This window comes from Vulpes vulpes, chromosome 6, assembly GCF_048418805.1.
Source record: "Vulpes vulpes isolate BD-2025 chromosome 6, VulVul3, whole genome shotgun sequence".
In the NCBI taxonomy this organism is placed as follows: domain Eukaryota; kingdom Metazoa; phylum Chordata; class Mammalia; order Carnivora; family Canidae; genus Vulpes; species Vulpes vulpes.
The window spans coordinates 92,046,646-92,068,577 of record NC_132785.1 but is presented as its reverse complement, the minus strand read 5'-3'; the positions used below and the strand labels follow the sequence as shown (position 1 = coordinate 92,068,577).

At 35.7% G+C, this 21,932-nt stretch overlaps 1 protein-coding gene across 1 annotated transcript; it reads right to left on the bottom strand.

Annotated features, from left to right (window-relative positions):
- Nucleotides 1–694: 694 nt before the first annotated feature.
- SOCS4 (suppressor of cytokine signaling 4) lies at nucleotides 695–21,834 on the bottom strand. Its single transcript, XM_026000654.2, has 2 exons — nucleotides 21,696–21,834; nucleotides 695–6,901 (listed from the first exon to the last, which is right to left on the bottom strand). Exon 2 carries the CDS (start codon nucleotides 6,807–6,809, stop codon nucleotides 5,490–5,492), a length of 1,320 nt encoding a protein of 439 aa, XP_025856439.1. The 5' UTR covers nucleotides 6,810–6,901; nucleotides 21,696–21,834; the 3' UTR covers nucleotides 695–5,489.
- Between the last annotated feature and the right edge of the window lie 98 nt (nucleotides 21,835–21,932).

Here is a 21,932-nt window from a genome sequence, read left to right as displayed (position 1 = left end):
CTTTTGGAAGACCTAAACTGACACACTAAACGGACATAAAATGTATTATAAATTAGAAAACGTGTAATTTAGATTTTTAAAAATTTTCAGTTTTTTTTTTAAAAGATTTGAAAGAGTGTGAAAATGAAGGGGTTGGGGGGAAGGAAGGGCAAAGGGAAAGGGAAAGAAACCCAAGTAGAGTCTGTTTGGTGGGGCTTTTAGGACCCTGAGATCATGACCTGAGCTGAAACCAAGTCCGATGCTTAACTGATGTCCCCACCTTTTTTAGATTCTAAGTTGAATGTGCGAAGTCTGGATATAGTGTTTTTTGTTTCTAGAGAGAGCAAGTGTGCACAGAGAGGATGAGATAGAATCTTCAGCAGGCTCCACCCCAAGTGCAGAACCAGAGGCAGAGGTTGATCTCATAACCCAGAGATCATGACCTGAGAATTCATTCAGATGCTTAACTGACTGAGCCACCCAGCAGCCCTAGGGCACACAATGTTTTATCTTTTTTTAAAAAATATTTTATTTATTTATTCTTGAGAGAGAGAGTCAGAGACACAGGCAGAGGGAGAAGCAGGCTCCATGCAGGGAGCCCAACGTGGGACTCAATTCTCGGACTCCAGGATCAGGCCCTGGGCTGAAGGTGGCACTAAACCGCTGAGCCACCCGGGGTGCCCATGTTTTAAAAACAATATACAAAGCCTTTGGATTTTATGTATGAAGTTTTAATTAAGAAGTGAAAATTTATTCAGATCAATTTATTTGAACTCACATCCAAGAAGAAACATTCAACTTCAGGATTAGAAATAAAAATGCAAACAGTCTACTTTTTGGGTAAGAGGAGGATTCATACAAGCCCAACTGACAAGAGTACTAACAGCTTTGTGAAATTACTACTTAAACTGTATATTCAAGTATATATCAAGTTCATACTTGGCTTACATAGAATTGAGTCACTCACTCCTAGCAAAGTCAGCATAATTTAAGTAAACCCCCGTGAGTTTTACTTTAAGTCTGAAAGCTTAGATTTGATTATAACCACAGCAAAAGTGATTATCTTTACTTCCTGCAAATGTAATCAACTTTAAAATAACAGGCAAACATCAATTTTACTAAACCTTATTAAGGGTAGGAGGAAACTAAAATTGTTCATCCAATTCCAGAGTCTAAACTATAAATCCAAATTGTACTGTTATCTCTATCGTCAAATCAAGCCAAGAAAGCCTATTACAGACTATCAGAAGTGAATGTGAATTTGCAGGGTCTACTTTGAAAATCTATCATCACATTATTTTTAAGAAATTACAGAAATTACTTTAAAAGTATGCTTTAATAGTCACCTCTTAAGTGGAGAATTAGCCTTCAGGAAATCAAGTCACAAGTATTATTTATCTACATTTTATATGCTAGGAGATGAAGATCAAGATTTAGGATTATCTATTCAAAATTAAACAAAAATAGATTGCTTATATTTGAAATAGGATTCATGTGCCCCAAATCCCTTTCCATTGGGCTTTATTCATTAGTCTACATTTCTACATAGAAGCCAATCCATTAAAAAGTTACCTCCATTGTGCCCAATATGTTAATGTATTAGAATGGTATAGGCAGACTCTTGTAGCATTGCTTACCTCTAGCAGGTCATTAAAAAAAAGAACTTTGTGCTTTCTGTTCATTCTTTAGAAATAAAATTTGAAACTGATTATGGTTAAAGCAACCAAGATATTTTACAAAAATATCTTGTAAAGATATTTTTTTTTCCAAAATAGAAACAATAGTCTGCTTGACTTAAAATCTTTTATTCATTTAGGTATTACTTAACACACAGGTTTTTGTAGATTTAAACATTGTTCTCCCTGTGCTGTCTCCAGAAATAATTGTCTACTTTCCTGTGAAATTTACTAAAATTAATATATAATCTGACTCATTATAGCTAAAAGTGACAAAAGTTTTTAAATGAAAACTTAGAGTATATTTATGAATTAGGTTTCAAGGTTTTTGTTTCATAGGAAGAAACCTATTACATAGGCCTATAAAATGATCCAAACTTCAAAGAGACAGGAAGCTGGTAACTTGATTTGTCTTCTTAATGGCTTTGGCTCATGAATAAATGATAATGGTTTGTGTTTTTCTTATAAAAAGGAATGGAATTTGTATGAGTTCTATTGGCCACATTTACTCTACTTTTTAAAGGATTTCTAATTACTAAGACATTCTTTGTATTATTTATAATAAGTCACAACTTTAACTGAAAGCCATTCTTTGACCATTAGCTGAAATTCAGGAAAGAACACAGTTCTGTTCACCAAATCAATAAATCTAACCACAGGCTGACTAAAAGCTTCCTTTAATCTTCTTCCTATTAGGTCTTCCTTTAAATTAAACCATTCTCTCTATGAATTATTTAAGTGAATGGCTTGGCTATAGAAAGATCACATAGGATTCTTCATACAAAAATGCTCAAGGAATCTAAAAAAAGAAATCTATTCAGCATATTTCAAGAATTGGAGTATGAATCAAGATGCTATAGCTTAAAAAAAAAAAAAAAAAAGCATAGTGGTGGTGGTGGGGTTGTTCCAAAAAGCTTAAGAAAAAGAAAAGTCAAGTTTATTTCCTGATTAGTGCAGGATGATTCCCAAAGCGCAGTTAAGTGTCTGGTCCAGACCAGCTATTAGCAATTAAGTAGTTCCCTTTCACTGTCAAGGCTCTTCCCTGAGGTGATGCCTAAATTCTTAATTTTAATATTTTATCTTGTTTCTTTTAGCTTCATCCTCTCTCACCAATAAGCTCTACACATTTCCACCATGCTGATGCTTTCTCAACTCTGGAATTTATACTTTTCAAATGCCCACAAACATTAAGTTACAAAATTTATAGATCTATTTGAATCTTTCCTCATGTTCCTCTCAAAACTTAGTCACTTTAGTTATATATTCCAATAATTACATATTTTACATTTTTAAAATTAGTTTGTGAATTCTGGAGGCTCTTCCAAATGTGTCCTCACAAAGTCAGAGAAAGGGATTAACCTTTCTAAATTCCAATCTTTTAATGCCTTAAAAATTAATTTATTATTACTCTTTTCTTTTTCCTTCATGGTAAACAATTCCATTCTCAAGTCTTTATGCTTCTACTTTCAGATTTCTTTTCACTGTAGCAAATATGAAAGGAAAAATACAAACCATTTCAGAATAAATGAGTCTCTTCCCTGCTCTCATTTATTAGATCATCTACTTCAAGGATATATATGGCAGTATTTTGAAAATGTTAACAGCTATTAATACCTTGAAGTTGAAAAAATAAGAAAGCCAGAGAAAATATACCACAAGCAACCAGTTTGAATATATGAAAAGCTACTTATATCTTGATTTTCATATAAACATTTTTACCATTATAAAAGACAACATAATTATATTTCATTTTTCTTTATAAAATTACTCTTTAACAGAATATTTGTTAGCTAGTCATCCCTTAGGTTTTTCTGTACTGATAAAAAGTTACTTTTAAAAGAAAAATATTTAAAACAATAATTGTTTCACAGAAACAGAAAGTCTCATTATCAAATTCTGATAAAAAACTATAATCATGGGTAGAGTCTTACTATACTATTAATGTTCTTTCACCAAAAAAATGCATATTTAGGAAGTGTTTTATTGGTAAATAAGACAAGCTTCTCAGTGATCTACAAAAGTGTCACAATAAAGATGAGGTAGTATGAGACTTTTCCACTTTTGTAAAAGGGAAATATCATCTATAGAAGAGATATTTATCCTGATATCGGTGTTAGTGATATCCTGAGCCTCATTACTCCACAGATAGGTGCCATAATTAGTAGTTACCCTTCACTGGAACCAAGACAATCTTGAGATCACTGAGAAAAAAAATCCTAGAAAATGGTTAACAGATTTTCTTGGTTTAATTTTGTTGTAATTGCTAAAAATTTATTTTAAAGCTATTACTGAAAAGTTCCATCTTTATGCTACCAACAGAACTGCAGGAAAGGGAAATGCTACTTCAACATAAAAGCAATGATACTTAAGAAACATCTATTCTAACTTGGAAAGTTGAGTCAAATTTCTTTCAATCCAGGCAGAAGCAGCTTCCTACTGGACCTAAATTAGCAGCAAGAAATCAATTACTATGATATTGAAAATGCCAATTTGTACAACGGGTTAGATAGCTCACCAGAAGAAACTGTCTAGGAAATTTATTATGCACGGACCCTTTAAAAAAGCGGAGTTTGATAGGATACCACTCCATTTACCCTTATTATACAGGGATAATGACGTTTCTAAAAATGCTTCTGTGCTGGGATCGTAAATTTAAAATATTACTCCTAGTGCCCAGTATTGTTCGGTATGGCATTAAAGCATGTAGCTTTCAAAATGTTTTCCCTTTTTAGAAGCTACAGTAAAGACATGCTAATTCTGAAGATAGGAGTAATTATTTGAAACCTGAAAATCAAAACCAACATTAAGTTTTTCAGAAAACAGCTCCATGTTTACTTCTTGAATCTTTAGTGAAGCTCACTTTAAAATAATGAAGACTACTTAGGTCCTCTTTGGTTACCAATGGAAATTTGTGGCTGATTATAAAACTGTGGCATCTCCCCAAGATAACAGGCTCAGAGTTTCTATAAAAAGGCTAATTAGAAGCAACAGTTCATAAGTAAATACAGAAAAACACCATAGTTGCTTTAATACGTTAGTAACTACTAGTTACTAATAGTGTTATATTTTTAAAGCTTCCAGTGAGAAAGAACAATATTTGTTCTGAAGATAGCAACTCATCTAGGTTGAGTAAAAGACTTATTCAAAAAGAACAAGTGACCATGCTACAGTGTAGAAAATAAATTCACCTCCAAAAAGTCATGTTCTCATTTGATTCTTCCTCATCAGATTAATCAAACTGAGTAATACTGCTTTATAGTTAGTATTTAAAATGAAAACACTTCAAGTTTAGTTTCAAACCACCCTGTTACCTTTAGCATCCCTATTTGTTACAAAACTCAACTACACTGGCATGTATTGTGAATTACAACACACTCCACTTTACTGATCAGCTTCTGAAAAGGGGGATGGAGAAACTGTATTTTACGTACAGGAATGCCAATGGCAATAACGAGGATTGTACATGTAGGAAAGGACAGATTATTTTTAAAGAAAAGTATGAAATATGGATTTAACTGTGTTGGTAATGCCTACCAAATTTCAAATATCCCTGGATTTTAAGCAAATTACAGTTAAGAAAAAAAAGTAAGTATATGATCTATTTGGTAAAAACAAAAAACAAACACCTGGTCAAAAATATTCATTAACCCCTAGTATATAACTCTAAACAACTGATGTATCATAGGAAAAATAAACTGATCTAGACGTAAACTTTAGGGCAGAGATTTATTTTGGATTTCAACTGTCCTTGTAGAAAAATTCAAAGTGACATAAGAAAAATAAAATATTAAATGAAAATATGTATATAATCATTCCCATATTCCTACACTTTTCCTAGCATTGTTCTGGTGCATCAATCCTGAGTACTCTAACTTTTGATTTATAGTGATATTCCTTCAGATATAATTTCATAGAAGGAGGAATTGGAAGGGCATCAATGCCATCATAAGTTGTACAGTTACAAATAACTGTTCTGCATATATGCTGCAGGGTAAAGGGGAAAGTCCGAATTAAAGGAGTGGATAAAAGGGGTTCGAAAAACATACAGGCACTCGGGTCCTTATAATGTTCTAGGAGCCCTGTAATGTCAGGAGAATGGAAGACACAAGGATCATGTGCATCAAAGCTAAAGTTGTGATTCCACTGTTCAATTCTAGCATGAAGAGAACGACTATAGCGTCTAAAACTAACTGAGAATAAATAGTCTTCCTGTGCTGAGTCTCGAAGTAAAAAGGTACCCTCTGGTTTTCCCTCTAGTAGAGCTTCAGCTGCATATTTATCCATAACTCCCCAGTAACATGGATTATTATTGATCTGAAGGAGGTCTGGTACAAGACAGTGGACATAATCAATCTGGGTATGGTACTTAGGAGGTGTTTCCAACTGCAGGATTTCTTCATCCATTTCCCATTTGGGTTTGTTTCTTTTCCTGGAACTTGTGCAAAGTGTTATAATTTCATCATCTGAATCCATATCACTATCTTCTATACTGTTATTTGAAACCAGGTTCATCACAGAGCCAGTCACAGGACCACTTCTACATGAAGCACTGTTGGTGGTTATGACACAGGGCTGAACATTGGTATGTGTGAAGCAGTTTACCTCTTCTTCTGCATTTCTTCGTTTTAGATGACCATCCCTCAATTCATTCTGAGACAAGTCTGTGCTTACCCATTCATTGGATTTGGGATTTATAGGAGCAGTGTGTCGTTTAATAAAATGCCACCTAAAGGCTAAATCTGATCGAGGTGGGAAAGGACACTTATCTAACATGAGTTCACTGATATGAATTTTCCTTTTAGATGGAAGCCCTGAAGAGTGCCGACCACTACAATTCTTTATTGGAAAACACTGCCCCACAGCATCTTGCAGTTTCTGTTTAAGAGATCGGCCTAAAAATCTATGCCCACAGGAATGATCTAAATCCAACTCAATGGATGAACAGCTGTGCTTCCTTTCTTGGCTCCTTAAAGGAACTTCAGTTTTCTCTATAGCATTCACTGCTTCAGCATCTGAACAACTTTCACTCTTTTTTGACCAAGATAATTTCTTTCCACTCCACACATAACCGTCCTTTCTGTCAGCACTTCTACTTCGACTAGTTTTGGGCCTTACATCTACATTTTTGCTATTACTTTCACTATTTTCTGCCATTTTAACAAATTATCCGCAAATTCCAGTGTTATAAATACTGCTTTTTCAGTTTTTCCAGCAGGAAGATTCTTCTGGGCACTCTCTGGATGTATCTAAAAAAACAAAACAAAACAAAACACACTAGTCATTTGTCATTCACTTTTTTTTTTTTTAAAGAGAGAAGAGAAAGAGAGTGTGTGAGCAGGGGAAGGGAAGAGGAAGAGAGAAAATCCCAAGCAGACTCCATGCCCAGTGTGGATCTGCGCTTGATCTCATGACCCTGAGACCATGTTCTGAGCCAAAAATCAAGAGTCAGATGCTTGGGATGCCTGGATGGCTCAGCAGTTGAGCATCTGCCTTTGGCTCAGGTCCTGATCCAGGGGTCCAGGATCGAGTCCCACATTGGACTCTTTTCGGGGAGCCTGCTTCTCCCTCTGCCTGTGTCTCTGCCTCTCTCTCTCTCATGAATAAATAAATAAAATATTAAAAAAAAAAAAGTCAGATGGTTAACCAAATGAGCCACCCAGGTGTCCAACTGTCATTCATTTTGCACATATAGTTTTACATAGTAAGCCCCAATCAGACATAAGATGAAAAAGCATAATTAGCATATGAACAAGATAAGAGTATTGGATATGTTGGAAGGCAGTTCCAAGATATTTTGTTTTCACTTAAATGATCTGCTTTACTACATACTAATAATTTCATAGTACCCGGGAGTCAAGAATCTGAATTCTTTCCCACAGTTAATTTTTTTTTTTTTTAAATTTTTTTTTTATTATTTATTTATGATAGTCATACAGAGAATGAGAGAGAGAGGCAGAGACACAGGCAGAGGGAGAAGCAGGCTCCATGCACCGGGAGCCCGAGGGAGCCTGACGTGGGATTCGATCCCGGGTCTCCAAGATCGCGCCCTGGACCAAAGGCAGGCGCCAAACCGCTGCGCCACCCAGGGATCCCTCCCACAGTTAATTTTCAATGTAGATTAGAAAGCGAGGCCTCCTCTCTTAGCCCAACTGTATGCTCAAAATGTAAACAATTTCTAGTCTTGAGGTGTATCTTCTTACTAATCTCTCCTTTCTTTATTTTTATTTCACAGCAGACCAGTGAATTGTTGTAAGAGACAGTGAGAAATATATGACTTGGTGTTTGAGAACTACTACCCTGTAGTGGTTCCTTACTTCCCTCTCCTTGCTTTGTTTTCTATTGATTGAAAATATAAACTTTTTTTTTTTGAAAATATAAACTTTTAAGTTACAAAAGCTGTTAAGAATTTATTAAATAATAAAAAAAGAGTATTTATTAAATAATCACCACTGAACAGCAGGAATGCCATGCAAAAATTCCCAATGCAGTTCTGACAACTCATTTCAGTAATTGGTCAACTTCACTATCAGTTTATGCAGTTTTTAGAAAACATGGAATTGAATAAAAATTTGTTATTTCACATACACACTCTTGTGTTTTTCTTGGTAATTTTGAGAAACAAGCAAATAAATTTCTATAGAGCAATGACTTTCCTTTGAAATTGGCTAGATATGCTAGAATTTACAATGTGAAATAGAGTTTTATTAAGACGAATAGTGATAATAGGTTGTAAATGGGATTAACTTAACTATTCTTAGGTGGAGTAAGATTTAAGCCCAGAATTGGGGGTTAGGATTTTATAACCTCAAACATTTTACAAATGAAACTTGAATTTGGAGACTGAGAAAATCAGTCTCACTCAGCATGCTGATTATGATTAAGTTTCTGATTATGTCAGAGGAACATTACAATCCTAAAAGTCAAGTAAATGTTTAGAGCCATCTGAATGCATTTTCAAAGCAACAGGATTTGAAACAAGCAACTGTAGTAGCAAATGATTGGCAAGTACTTAAAAGTGTGAACTAATTAATTAGACTTGCCAAATAAAATATTCCATTTCTAAAACTGAATAGCACCTGGCGATTATACAGATTATTTTGATTTAGTGAGCTCACTAGTATATACTCATTTAAAATCCATAGGGAAAAATCTTTTTAAATATAATTTTGGAAAACATATCATTACTTATTATACCAAAATTATATTCAACATTATGCTTTGGCTGTTTGTTGACCAAGTTCTACTGAGCAAAAATAAACAAGAAACAACAAAGCAGGCTGAAGAATACTACACTTTCTACTTTTTTTATTCAGTTGTGAAAAATATATAAGATTTGAAATGCCTGGTGATTTACTAAAAAAAAAAAGCAAAATAACAGTTTGTTAAACTCTATGACCAACTTTACTCCACTGGATATGAGCTCCCTCATCTCGCTTATTACCTCTACATTGTATCATTTCTTCCTTCACTTCTATTATCAGAGATAAGCTCTCTCTCTCTCTCTCTGTTCCTGATGACATTCCCACCTTTAACAGGGCCTGCTTCAGTTTTTCTTTCAAATGCTCTCTGCCTTCAATAACAAATCTCCTATAAAATCCTTTAGTGCTTCTAATGCTTCCTTTAGCCACTACACCTGCTACTTCCCATTACTAAATTTCTTAGTATTATAACTTCATTTCCCCTTAAAATGAAAATAGCTTTTTTTTTTTTTGAAAGTAGCTTTTTTATTCTGATTATAAAATAAATAATTGACTGGTTTGAAATGGCCAAGTGAAAATCTTTTTGTTCTATCCTCCCAAAAAGTCAACCCAGAACAAGGAAAAATGAGAAATAAAAACACAATCATAACATCCATGAGACTAGGAGGTGTCTATAATCTAAATCACAAAATATGAAAACAGAGTACGAATGGAGGAGCAGTAAATAACTCAGCATCAGAGAGGAGGGTAACACTAGGCACAGAGGTGACATGGATGAGAAGCAAGCCAACAGAGTATGCAAAGTCCAGGACCCAAAGGTACCAGATGATACAGAAAATGTGGGTGGAGAACAGGGTGGAAAATGGAGAAGCAGGTTGAAAATATGCATAAGTACAGCTGGATTTCTCCAGTTCTTATTCCTACACTTAGAGGAGATGGGATATTTATCAGTTGGAGAAACTAAACTGAGAGGCTAGGACTTTGAATACCAGACATAGAGAGAGGGTAGAAGAGAGATTTGGGACTAAAATCGTGAAAGTTCTTACTTCCTTCTCCCAGCCAGCTCCCAGAACTCTGGTAGCCATATTTATAGCTCTTAATAAGGGACTAAAAGATACTTTGGTGAAAAAAATAGAATGGTCAAAGAGAAAAGAACTCTAGATACTAACAGTTGGGACTCCTACAATAGAAAGCTGGGAGGGAGGGCCTGGGTGCCTCAGTTGGTTGAGCGATCCACTCTTGATTGAGCGTCTGACTCTTGATTTTGACTCAGGTCATGATCTCAGAGTTGTGAGATCAAGCCCTTCACTAGGCTCCACGCTCAGTGGGGAGTCTACTTGAGATTCTCTATCTCCCTCTGCCCCTCCCCTGCATGAGCTCTCTCTCTCAAAATAAATGAATGAATAAAAACACCAATAACCCACAAACCTGGAATAATCACCCAAGCATGCAGAAAAGCTTGCCAGCCACAAGCCCCACCTACTCACACACAGCTGTCAGGCAGCATTGTTGTGCTTTATTCACTCCAGAATATGAATGGTCATAGGTCATCAGACTTTTGAGGAAAGTGTCTAATATAAACAACAGCAGAGGCCAAAACATAAAAAAAAAAAATACTTTAGAGAAAAACAAGAGCCACAAAAAGAGCAGAAAATAAACCGATTTCTTCCAAGTTAAGAGAAGATATTACACCTATGAATGAGTAAGAGGAGTTTGGGACAATCAGAGATTAAGAAAGTTTTATAAATTAAAAATATGGGATGCTTGGGTGGTTCAGCGGTTGAGCGTCTGCCTTTGGCTCAGGGCGTGATCCTGGTATCAGGATCAAATCCCACATCGGGCTCCCTACGGGCAGCCTGCTTCTCCCTCTGCCTATATGTCTCTTCCTCTCTCTCGGTGTGTATCTCATGAATAAATAAAACCTTAAAAAAATAAAAATATGGTCACAGAAATAAAATATTCAACAGGAAAGTTGGAGAAGAAATTGAGGAAATAACAGGAAATAGGAAAAAAATGGTTAATTAGACAGAAAAGGTAAGAAAACTAGATGATCAATACAGACATTTCATAGAAAATAATAAAATGAAGGGGAGAAATTAAAAAAGAAACTATATTAGAAAATTTCCCAGAAAAAAGAAAAGAAAAGAAAAAAAAAATTTCCTAGAACTGAAGGACATGAGCTTCTATACTGAAAGAGTCCAAGGAGTACCCAGCACAATGGGGGAAAAAATATAGTTACATTGTTCTAAAATTTTAGAACCGTAGAGATAAAGGGGAGATACTTAAGAGAGTAGATGTTGTGCTATCCAAGTCAAAAAATATGTGAAAATTAAAAAAAATCTTCCCGACGGAATAAAAGTCATAAAGGACTACAAATAAATGGCATCTGGTTTCTCAACACTAACTATGGAAGCTAGAGGCTAGTTTTGGAAGCTAGAGGCTAGTTCCAACTTTGAAGAAATAATCAGCCAAATTATCATTCAAATATGAAGATAAAGAAATTTTCACACATGCAAAGCATCAACAACTTTACCTCATACTAGAAGATATATAGTCTTCTATTTTTTTTTTTTTAAGATTTTATTTATTTATTCATGAGAGACAGAGAGAGGCAGAGACACAGGCAGAGGGAGAAGCAGGCTCCATGCAGGGAGCCCGACATGGGACCCGATCCCGGGTCTCCAGGATCACGCCCTGGGCTGAAGGCAGCACCAAACCACTGAGCCACCCGGGCTGCCCGATATATAGTCTTCTAAAATTAAAGTGTACTCACAGCAAAAGACATAATGCAGAAAATAAGATATTTAACACAATAGAGAGGAAATGTGAATTCTTAAGATGTCAAAGAAGAAAAGTTTCTAGACAACATGGTATTCAGAGCAACTAGTCCATTCCATATAACCATACAGGGCCATTGGCTCCAAGGTGGAAGTTCTTGAAGAAAAAAAAAAAAAAAGAAAAGAAAAAAAGAACTGACTTCTGGAAAATTCAATTGAGAAGAATGAGAAAAGAGAATCAGGTAATTCTTAATTACACAAAAATTCAAGAGTTAGACAAGAAAGAAAATAAAGTTGTAAAATACTTGGCTCAGCAATGAATGATATTTACATATTCACCAAAACTGTGATACAAATGCAATAAGAAAATGGAAAGAAAGGAAGGAGACTAAAAGATAACTTCTCATCTATCATAAAAGGAACTCAAGTGATAATAATGTCTGGTAATCGACGAATCAAGAAAGAATAAGCATATGATTTAGAAATATAAAGGTAAATATCGGAAAAACAGTTAAAAGATTCGACGTAGATGCCTTTGTAATTGGTAGGACTGTAGAATTTATCTTCCCTAAGCTTTCAACTTAATTTTTAACTTGGGTGCATATATCATTTTGATGAACATAAACAACAGTAATTCATACTAATCATGATTAATTCAAACTAAGCTTAAGTTATGGAAAAAAAACCCCAAACTATGCATAATCCTACCATCCAGCTGTAACCATTTTAACATTTTTAGTATCTCTATGCATGTATATGACAAGGATGCAGTTTCACAGCACAATAATGGCAGCCATTAAGCAGTATATCGTTGTTTTTTGTTGTTGTTGTTAAGATTTTATTTATTTATTCATGAGAGACACAGAGAGAGAGGCAGAGACACAGGCAGAGGGAGAAGCAGGCTCCCTATGGAGAGCCTGATGCAGACTTGATCCCGGGACCTTGGGATCATACCCTGAGCTGAAGGCAGATGCTCAACCACTGAACCACTCAGGCACCCCTGCAGTACAGTTTGAGTCCAGTTTATCTGATACTCGCCATTTGATGTGAAACCTCAGTTTTTTTTTTCATCTGTAAAAACAGAGATATTGATGCTATCTATTTCATTTGGCTGTTGAGGATTAAATGAAATAATGTATGTAAAGTACTCAGTTCAGAGCCCAAATGTATTAAGTAATCAATAAATTAAAAAAAAAAGAAACATATTAGATATAATTTTATTAAGCACATAAGACAGTTTATTTTATTATTTTTTTAAAAGATTATTTATTTATTCATGAGACACGCAGACTGAGAGAGAAAGGCAGAGACATAGGCAGAGGGAGAAGCAGGCTCCTTCCAGGGAGCCCAATGCCAGACTCGATCCCAGATCCTAGGATCACGACCTGGGCCAAAGGCAGGTGCCCAACCACTGAGCCACCCAGGCGTCCCAAGCCAGTTTACTAGAAATGGTTCATGGGGAGCCTGGGTGGTGCAGTAATTTGATCATTCAGTTATTGGTTTCTGCTCAGGTCCTGATCTCAGGTTTGTGGGATCGAGCCCCATGTCGGGCTCTACACTCAGTGCAGTGTCTGCTTGAGATTCTTTCTCCCTCTCCCTGCCCCACTTGTTCTTTCTCTCTCAAATAAATCAATAAATCTTTAAGAAAATAAAAAGAAAGTTTGTAAGACAACATCACAGAATACTTCTATCTCTAGTCCAATCCTAACTACAAAGTTTATGAGCAAATATAATTTTCAGGGGGATAATGGTTCAGTAAAAAGGATCAATATTCCAGATATCGCTGGAACTCAAAGAGACCATGAAGCTAGAAAACAATTTAACACTTTCCCCCAGAGATCTAATTTCCAACCTTATCCTGTGTAAGTTTTTTTTTAATTTAATTTAATTTTATTTTTTTTAAAGATTTTATTTATTTATTCATGATAGAGAGAGGCAGAGACACAGGCAGAGGGAGAAGCAGGCTCCATGCAGCGAGCCTGATGTGGGACTCGATCCCGGGAATCCAGGATCATGCCTGGGCCAAAGCAGGCGCCAAACTGCTGAGCCACCCAGAGATCCCCCTTGTGTAAGTTTAGATGCAAACATAACAGATATACTTGGCAAGGCTTACCAACTTGTATATAGTAAGTACTAATCATTTAGGTATCTCCGGATTTTAGGTTAACTGTTCTTACATGTGCTAATGCTGCAGATGTCCATAAAATCAAGTGACATACCATTGCCCTAGATGAATGTTCCATACATTTATTTGTACTTAGTGAATGCACAGAAAATCTTGACTTATTTTTGTATGTATCTTAGAATTAGTGTTATATAAATTTCACATAGCTATTGTTTTTTTTTTTTTTTTTTTACATAGCTATTGTTTTGCTACAAAACTAAGTTCATGCCTCAGAAGTCCCTTCCACTTTTATAAATTATGGCAAAAAAACTGATTTAGTAAAACATATCATATCAATATATGGTCCAAAATGCCATTTAATGTTGTAGTCTTCAAAATAGTAAGAAAATTTAACTTCTATTTATATTTGTATAGACTTTAGAAAAGTGAAAACTCATTGATATTGAATACATGGTTGGCAATGTTCCCATCACTCATTGTCAAATAGTTACTTGTTGGATGCTGTGCTGCTCCTAAAGGAAGAGTGTGAGTTCCAAAAAGCTGGAGACTTAATGGCAGCCCTCTCCATTTCTTTATTTACCTTTAGTGGACTGCACCTACTTCCATGTTTGTGGATTATATTACCTTAAACAAGAGAATCTTTAGAATACTTTGCAAATAGACATGATCATAGATATTTTATAACATACTAGATCTCTAGTTAACTCAGAGCAAAGTACTGAAGCTGTTGAAATTTAAGGTGTTCTAAAATTGATTATCTTTACTGGGATAAGTGGCTCTCTAAAACTATTTAGCGGATAAATTAAGAAGGAAAGGCAAAACAAAACATTTAACTGGTCACTTCATGGTATAGGTAACATCTTAATTACAAGAAAGTAACTGCTTAAAAAAATCTGTGCTATGGAGAGATCTTTTTAGAAAAAGATATTCAGAATTTCCTTCACTATTACATGATTTCTTTACAAATATGATAAAAATTCATCCTGTATATAAACTGTCTCATCTTTATGGTTAAATACACGGAAAAATAATTTTCTGATCTGTTCCACAAGTTTCATTAAATCTTAAAATTAAACAAATCTTAAAAAAAATTTTTTTTTGAGTGTGTGAAAGCAGTAAGGAATAGAGCGGGGGGGGGGGGAATCTTAAGCAAGCTTCTCGTCTGCCATGGTGCTCAATCTCACCACCCTGAGATCAGGATCTGAGTTGAAATCAAGAGTTGGGTGCCTAAGCTTAACCGATAGGGCCACCAAGGTGACCCAACCTTAAAAGTCTTAGAAATAAAAAAAATCCAATCACACTATTCTCAATTAAAATAACATTTCTAGTGAATACCCAATTACTTTTATTATTATATTTTTAATGACTAAAAATGAGTTTTAGAAAAGTGCTTTAGTGTCTTGCCTATACAGGTAAAATCTCAATTAGGGCAGCCCAGGTGGCTCAGTGGTTTAGCGCCGCCTGCAGCCCAGGGCTTGATCCTGGAGTCCCGGGATTGAGTCCCACATTGGCTCCCTGCATGGATCCTGCTTCTCCCTCTGCCTGTGTCTCTGCCTCTCTCTCTCTCTCTCTCTCTGTCTCATGAATAAATAAATAAAATCTTTAAAATAAATAAATAAATAAATAAATAAAATCTCAATAAAAAAAAAGTGTTAAGTTCTGAATCTGAATGAATCCTTTCAAATAGCCTATCATTAGTTCTTGGAGTTTTACAAACTTTATAAATGAGGAAGAAAAAAATACAAAGTGATAAGAAAGTGGCTTTACTATTATTTTTATGTAGTATAGAAATCTAAGATGATACTTTAAAAGGTGCTGACAAATCAAAGATCTTTGCCAGTAACTACAAAGCTTTTTTTTTTTTTTTTTTTTTTTTTAAAAGGGGGGAACACATCACTTGGGAGAAGGTTGCTTTGGCTCTTGATTCAATAATTAATTTTTTATGAAGGCAGCTAAATTACATTGCTCTGGGGAGTAAACAGTGACATCTTTTAAAAAAATTATTTCTTACTGAGCAAGAGGCAAATATCTCAAAAGCAAATTTATATAAAAGCTATTTTCAAGAAAGCAAGTTCCCAGATTCCCAGTAGCTATCTCATCCCAGATTCTACCACCAATTGCCAAGGACAGTGAACTGAGAATGAATATCCAACATGGCCATTCTACTAACAAAAGATTTAAATAACATTTAATTAGTTCTACTGTTTTTTTTTTTTTAAATATTTTACTTATTTATTCATGAGAGACACAGAGAGAGGCAGAGACATAGGCAGAGGGAGAAGCAGGCCCCATGCAGGGAGCCCAATGTGGGATTGGTTCCCAGACTCCAGGATGACTCCAGGCCGAAGGCAGGCGCTAAACCCTTGAACCACCCGGGCGTCCCTAGTTAGTTCTGTTGCATAAAGCCAGATAGGTGATGTTAATTCAAGATTCCTAGAGAAAACTATTAAAAAGCCAATAATGAGGGATGCCCAGCTGGCTCAGTAGGTAAACATGGAACTCTCAATCTCAGAGTCATGAGTTTAAGGCCCATGTCGGGCATGGAGCCTAGAAAAAAAAAAAAAAAGGCCAAAAATTAAACTTCATCTATCTGGAAAATTCACTGTATTCTCTATGAGGTTGGGTAATTCTTTAGTAATTCTCTACCAGAGCATTACTGTATATATTAATTATTCATTGAACGACTACTTTATCTAAATTGCTGATGCATATCTAAGACCAGAATTCATGTAAATACCAAATTAAAATACATTTGATACATTTTAAAATAATTATTTATTACACTACATAAATAATTTATAAGTAAATTATTACTCCTAGGAATTTCCTGACCAAATCCACAATTCCAAAGTTTACCTGCTATTATGTGTCCCAAAACTCCCTGAAAGCACTCTGATCATAGTTTGTGATATTTGAATTGGATTCTATGGGTCATAGTCCTTAACATTTGATCATAGTCTGATACTTGAGGAGAATTCTGTGGAGACATTTAGAGCCCACGAATGGAATATACTGGATATTGGCAGATGAATTCCTTGAAATGTTAAGGAAAAATATAAAACCGGGTTTGATCATATGAAAAGAACCTCTGAACTAAAAACATGTTGTTTTTTCCCCCTCATAACCAGAGCAATACAGTTTCATTTTCCAGTAAATATGTTAGTATCTCCTATTTTCACGCTACCACGTCAGGGCTCGTGGGACTTAACTGGATTAAAAAACAAACATAAAAAGGAATTACTGATTAGTACCACTACATCCTCCTTCTCCCCACACTCTCCACTTACTTTTCCAATTATAGTTTGCTTATGCCAGTGGGCACTAGTTCTAAAAGGTGTTAATACATATTCTAGAGAGATAGGGGTTTCCTTATTAAACAAATATAGGAATGGTTTCCCTCTGAAATATTACAATGCATATTTTGCAAAAGGTTCTGAGAGGTTCTTCAGTTAAGAAGCCTGCTTAAGCCATAATTTCCTGTATTTAGCTCATAGAAATCCTTTTGGAGCAAATTTTAGGGGGAATATTAACTTGGGCTAATATTTAGATGATTGTCCATTCCGTGACCATGCCAAAGAGAAATGTTCAGGAACCTATCACCAAAGAAGGTTAATCTCGAGTGAAGAGAGAACAGAAAATAGCTGGCTTTTTAAAAATGGAAGGACCTTAAAAGAATCTTAGAAACCAGAATATTTAAGATATATGATTTTAGCTCTTAGGGAATAAACTAGATTAAGGAGATTCATTTTCTTTCCAGTTTGTAATTTTTTAATTATAAAAACAATATATGCTCAGTAAAAAATATACAGAACATTTAGAAAAGTTTAAAAGGGAGGGGGAAAACTGTAGTTCATTTACCTAAAGGCAATCAATTTAGACATTTTGGTCTATTTCCCTGTAGTCTTTTTCCTTGTAAGAGTAATTTAGTCTAAAGAGAAAATTTTAATGTTTTAAACAACTATAAAAATTAACAATCTATAGTTTTTTACTACACTATATTTAAAAATGAAGCATGGTGAAGATGAAATAGCATGAAAGGTTAAATCATCAAACATGGGCTAAAATTCAGACTTTGTCACGTACTAATCATATCACCTGATTTTAAAATTTCATTTAGCTTCAGTTTTCACATTGTAAAATCTGGATAATGCCAGCTGCCTTATGTTTTAGTTCCAGGATTAAGATGTATGAAAATAGCATATATTAATGAAAATGCGTATTAGCTACTTTCTAGGAGTACCCAGAACTTTTCATGTAGAAATTTCTAAAAATGAGAGGTGGAAAGTAGCAAAAATTTTTAAAAAAGGAACAAGAGGAAACAAAGGCCACATACAAGGCTTGAAAATCTGAGGCTGAGGAGGCTTCATATCATAAAGCACTTTGTATTACTCCTGATATTAAACACTGTCTTTTTAAAAGGTTAAAAAAATTTAAATTCTTTTTTTTTTTTTTTAATTTTTATTTATTTATGATAGTCACACAGAGAGAGAGAGAGGCAGAGACAAGGGCAGAGGGAGAAGCAGGCTCCATGCACCGGGAGCCCGATGTGGGATTCGATCCCGGGTTTCCAGGATCGCGCCCTGGGCCAAAGACAGGCGCTAAACCGCTGCGCCACCCAGGGATCCCAAAAATTTAAATTCTTTACAAATATTATGGGTGTAAATAACCAAACCTCTAATTATTAAAATATGTAGTTTCTTGCAAGCTAACTTAGTAAATACAGATTTCAACAGAAAGAGTAGGTAAAGTTTTTTTTAACTGATTATAGATTATTTTTTCTATTGCTTTTTTTAAAATTTTTTTAAATTTTTATTTATTTATGATAGTCACACAGAGAGAGAGGCAGAGACACAGGCAGAGGGAGAAGCAGGGTCCATGCACCGGGAGCCCGACGTGGGATTCAATCCTGGGTCTCCAAGATCGCGCCCTGGGCCAAAGGCAGGCGCCAAACCGCTGCGCCACCCAGGGATCCCTCTATTGCTTTATAATAATTACACATGCTTATATTTAAGCTTGGGTGACAAGTTTTACCTATTCAAGTTTTAACACACTAGTATAAGGGGATTCTAGACTTAAAAAGCTTTAATGTCCTGATGTGTTTTACTAAATTTCTAGTTTTATGGCAACAGTTATGAAATGGAACAGCAGTATGGTAGACTACCTAGAATCAGATGGTAAAAGACCTGTGCTCTACTTTTCATTTTGACAGTTGGTAGGAGTGTGATCGGACAAACTACAACCTCTTTGAGTCTTGGTTTCTTTATCAGTAAAAGAGTGATTATATCTCTCTTGCTGTGTAAGGATCCACTATCTATGTAACAACACAATCAAATACTGTGGCTGTCTTTAGCCACAAGAACTGGATAACTGGGAATAGAACTTTATCGCCTTTTACACCTTGAGAAGTTTACATATATGCAAGTATTATTTACTCCAAAAATAAACAGTAATTCTCAAGGCACTTTCAGAGATACACAAATTTTCAGATTTCTAAACTGCCTTCAATATTATTTTCTTCAATACCCTGTTCTCCTCAGTTATATTCTATTCTTATTTTTTTAGAGAGAGGGAGAACACACACATGCCTAAGACAGACAAGGGTGGGGAAGGCAGTGGGAGAGAGAGAGAATCCTTTTTTTTTTTTGGAGAGAGAGAATCTTAAGCAGGCTCCATGCCCAGTGAGGAGCTCACCTGGGGCGCAGTCTCATGACTCATGAGATCACAAACAGAGCCGAAATCAGGACACTTAACTGATAAGCCACCCAGGTGTCCCTCTTGGTCTTTTTACCTCTCTTCCACCCTTATCTTTCAGATAATTAGTGATTTTTACGTCAAGTACACATTTCATTGAAAAAGTATTTTTTAAACTCCTTCCATAGGCAATACTGATATGCTTCTTAAACTGCATCTCTAAGAGTATACGATGTAGATAATACTCATCACCAAAATGGTAATCATGTTTTCTCACCCTATTGCCCTTGAGAACAGTATTTGTGAGCGTAAGCATCCTATAAATGGTTGCAACAGAGCAGAGCTAACTAATCTTCATGGCAATTTAAACTGTGACCTTGCTGTCATTTTCAGTGAGTTCATTCAGCTACCCACTCCTATGAGATACACACTGTTAATGATAAAGAAATCCATTTGGAAAATTTTGACAGCCAGAACAGTAACAGCTGCAATGGAGTTTTTTTTTAAGGCTATGCTATTCTAAATAACCATATAATTTTGCTAACATTTAAGTTACATGCATTTCATTACCACACTATCTTGTACATGTTGTTTGAATGTCTGTTTCCATCAAGACCATGAACTCATTGACATTAAAATTTATCGGCATTTGACTGAAAGAGAAATATAATTGTGAAAACATACTAGCAAAAGTAAGACTATATCTTTTAATACTTGAAAACTTTTACAGGATAATGATAAAAAAAAAACAAAACCTCTATTTTAAACAAAAGCACTAAGTATCCACCCAAAGTACCCTGTTAATAACACAGGATATTAGTAACAATCAGTTTTATACATCCATGAGTTTCTCCTATATACCATAACTAATAATTGATGGAAGTAGGTATCTCCATTTTAGAGATAAGGAATCTGATATCCAGAAAAAGTAAAGCATAGTCAAGGTCATATAATGAATAACTGTCAGAGCGAAAAATAAAACCTAGGGCTGTTCAACTCTAAGGCCCAAGCTCTTTCCATACGTTTAATTTGTAAAGGGAATTTTTCTTTAACCTGTGGATCAAACGGCTTGATTGCTAAGGCAGAGTTAAGGGAGAGAAATATAGAGACCATTCATAGTTTTAAGGCATATTGTGTTATAGATGTCACAGGGCATTTAATGTCTATAACTCTTGTTCCAATTTACAGATCCTTCTTATGCTAAGCTCTGAATAGTACTACCTTGAAATCTCATCAGGATAATAGACAAATGTTATCAGAGTTCATCTTCAATCCCATCATCTTATCCAGGGATCTTCACTCGGATTAAAAAATTACAAATCAGTCTATCTAAAAATTAATGAATGATCTTCAAATAAAATTAAATCACTCAGAAAGAATCATCTCCGGTATCTTTTGCTGTTGTGGGAAATCCACAATAGGTTGGCTATTTTTCCACAAATCCCAAGCTCATTTTCAGCCAATCATTCTTCCTCTTCATTAATGTACCAAATTTAAGTATCTAGGAAGTCTAATTGGAACCCTAGTACTCAAAACAACTTTCACACAATGCCAAGACTGTAAGAACAATAGCACCGTTTGTGTAACTGTGCAACTTTTCACAATGGGAACTAGATTGAAAAACAATGGGGAAATGTTTAGGACAGAAGAACGTCCCACTTATTCATAAACTGGTGTCTGATGCAGACTAGAAGATGGGTACCACACAAATATGTCACCGTGAAGGTATTCATCAGACACCGGTCTGCCAACATGGAAGAACATGGGGACATAAACTTAATGGCCAAGACCTTCGTTGAGATTATAAGGAGCGAACGAAGCATTCAACCATATGCTTTAGTTCTGGCTCTTCTTTTAGATCTAAATACGTACTTCAGTGAATTTTAGGTGGGGTCTGAACGGGGAAATCCAAGTTACTTTCTTCTTAAGGGATATACGTCCACCCCCAACAATCATTAACGTGCAAGCCATACCTCCAGGAACTGAGAACTGAGATTAAAGTCTTCCCTCTTTTTATCTCTATAGAAACGACAAGGTGAAGGCACGAAGGATGCCAAGATTAAAGGTTTGGGAAGGGTCTCGTTCTCCTCGAGAACAAGATGTTCAAAGACTTCATTCTGTAACAGGGCCCCAAGGAGGAGCTGGACTTGGTCAGGGACTCGGATATGGCTGCGTGTTAGGGAGCCTGGAAGGTGACAGCAGACCCTAATCCGCGAGGCCGGGAAGCAACCACCCTTCCCCCACTCACCTCTCAGAGCGCAGCTTGACTGGGGCTGTCCGAGGAACTGCCGCCATCACCATCGCCGTCACTCGGGGTGCTCGCTCTCTAAGGTGGAGAAGGGAGGCCCAGCCACTCCTGCACCTCAGGTAGGTCCTAAAAGGAGGATGTCTTTCTGCAAGCCCCCACCCCTCGCCTCAGAGTTCCCGTCTCATTCGTTGCGGTCACCGCCTCCACCTGCTCCCAAGGCGCTGCCATCACTTCCGT

Bases quoted from the DNA above. Each gene is read 5' to 3' on its own strand.
- SOCS4 (XM_026000654.2), bottom strand. From the start codon at position 6,809: ATGGCAGAAAATAGTGAAAGTAATAGCAAAAATGTAGATGTAAGGCCC.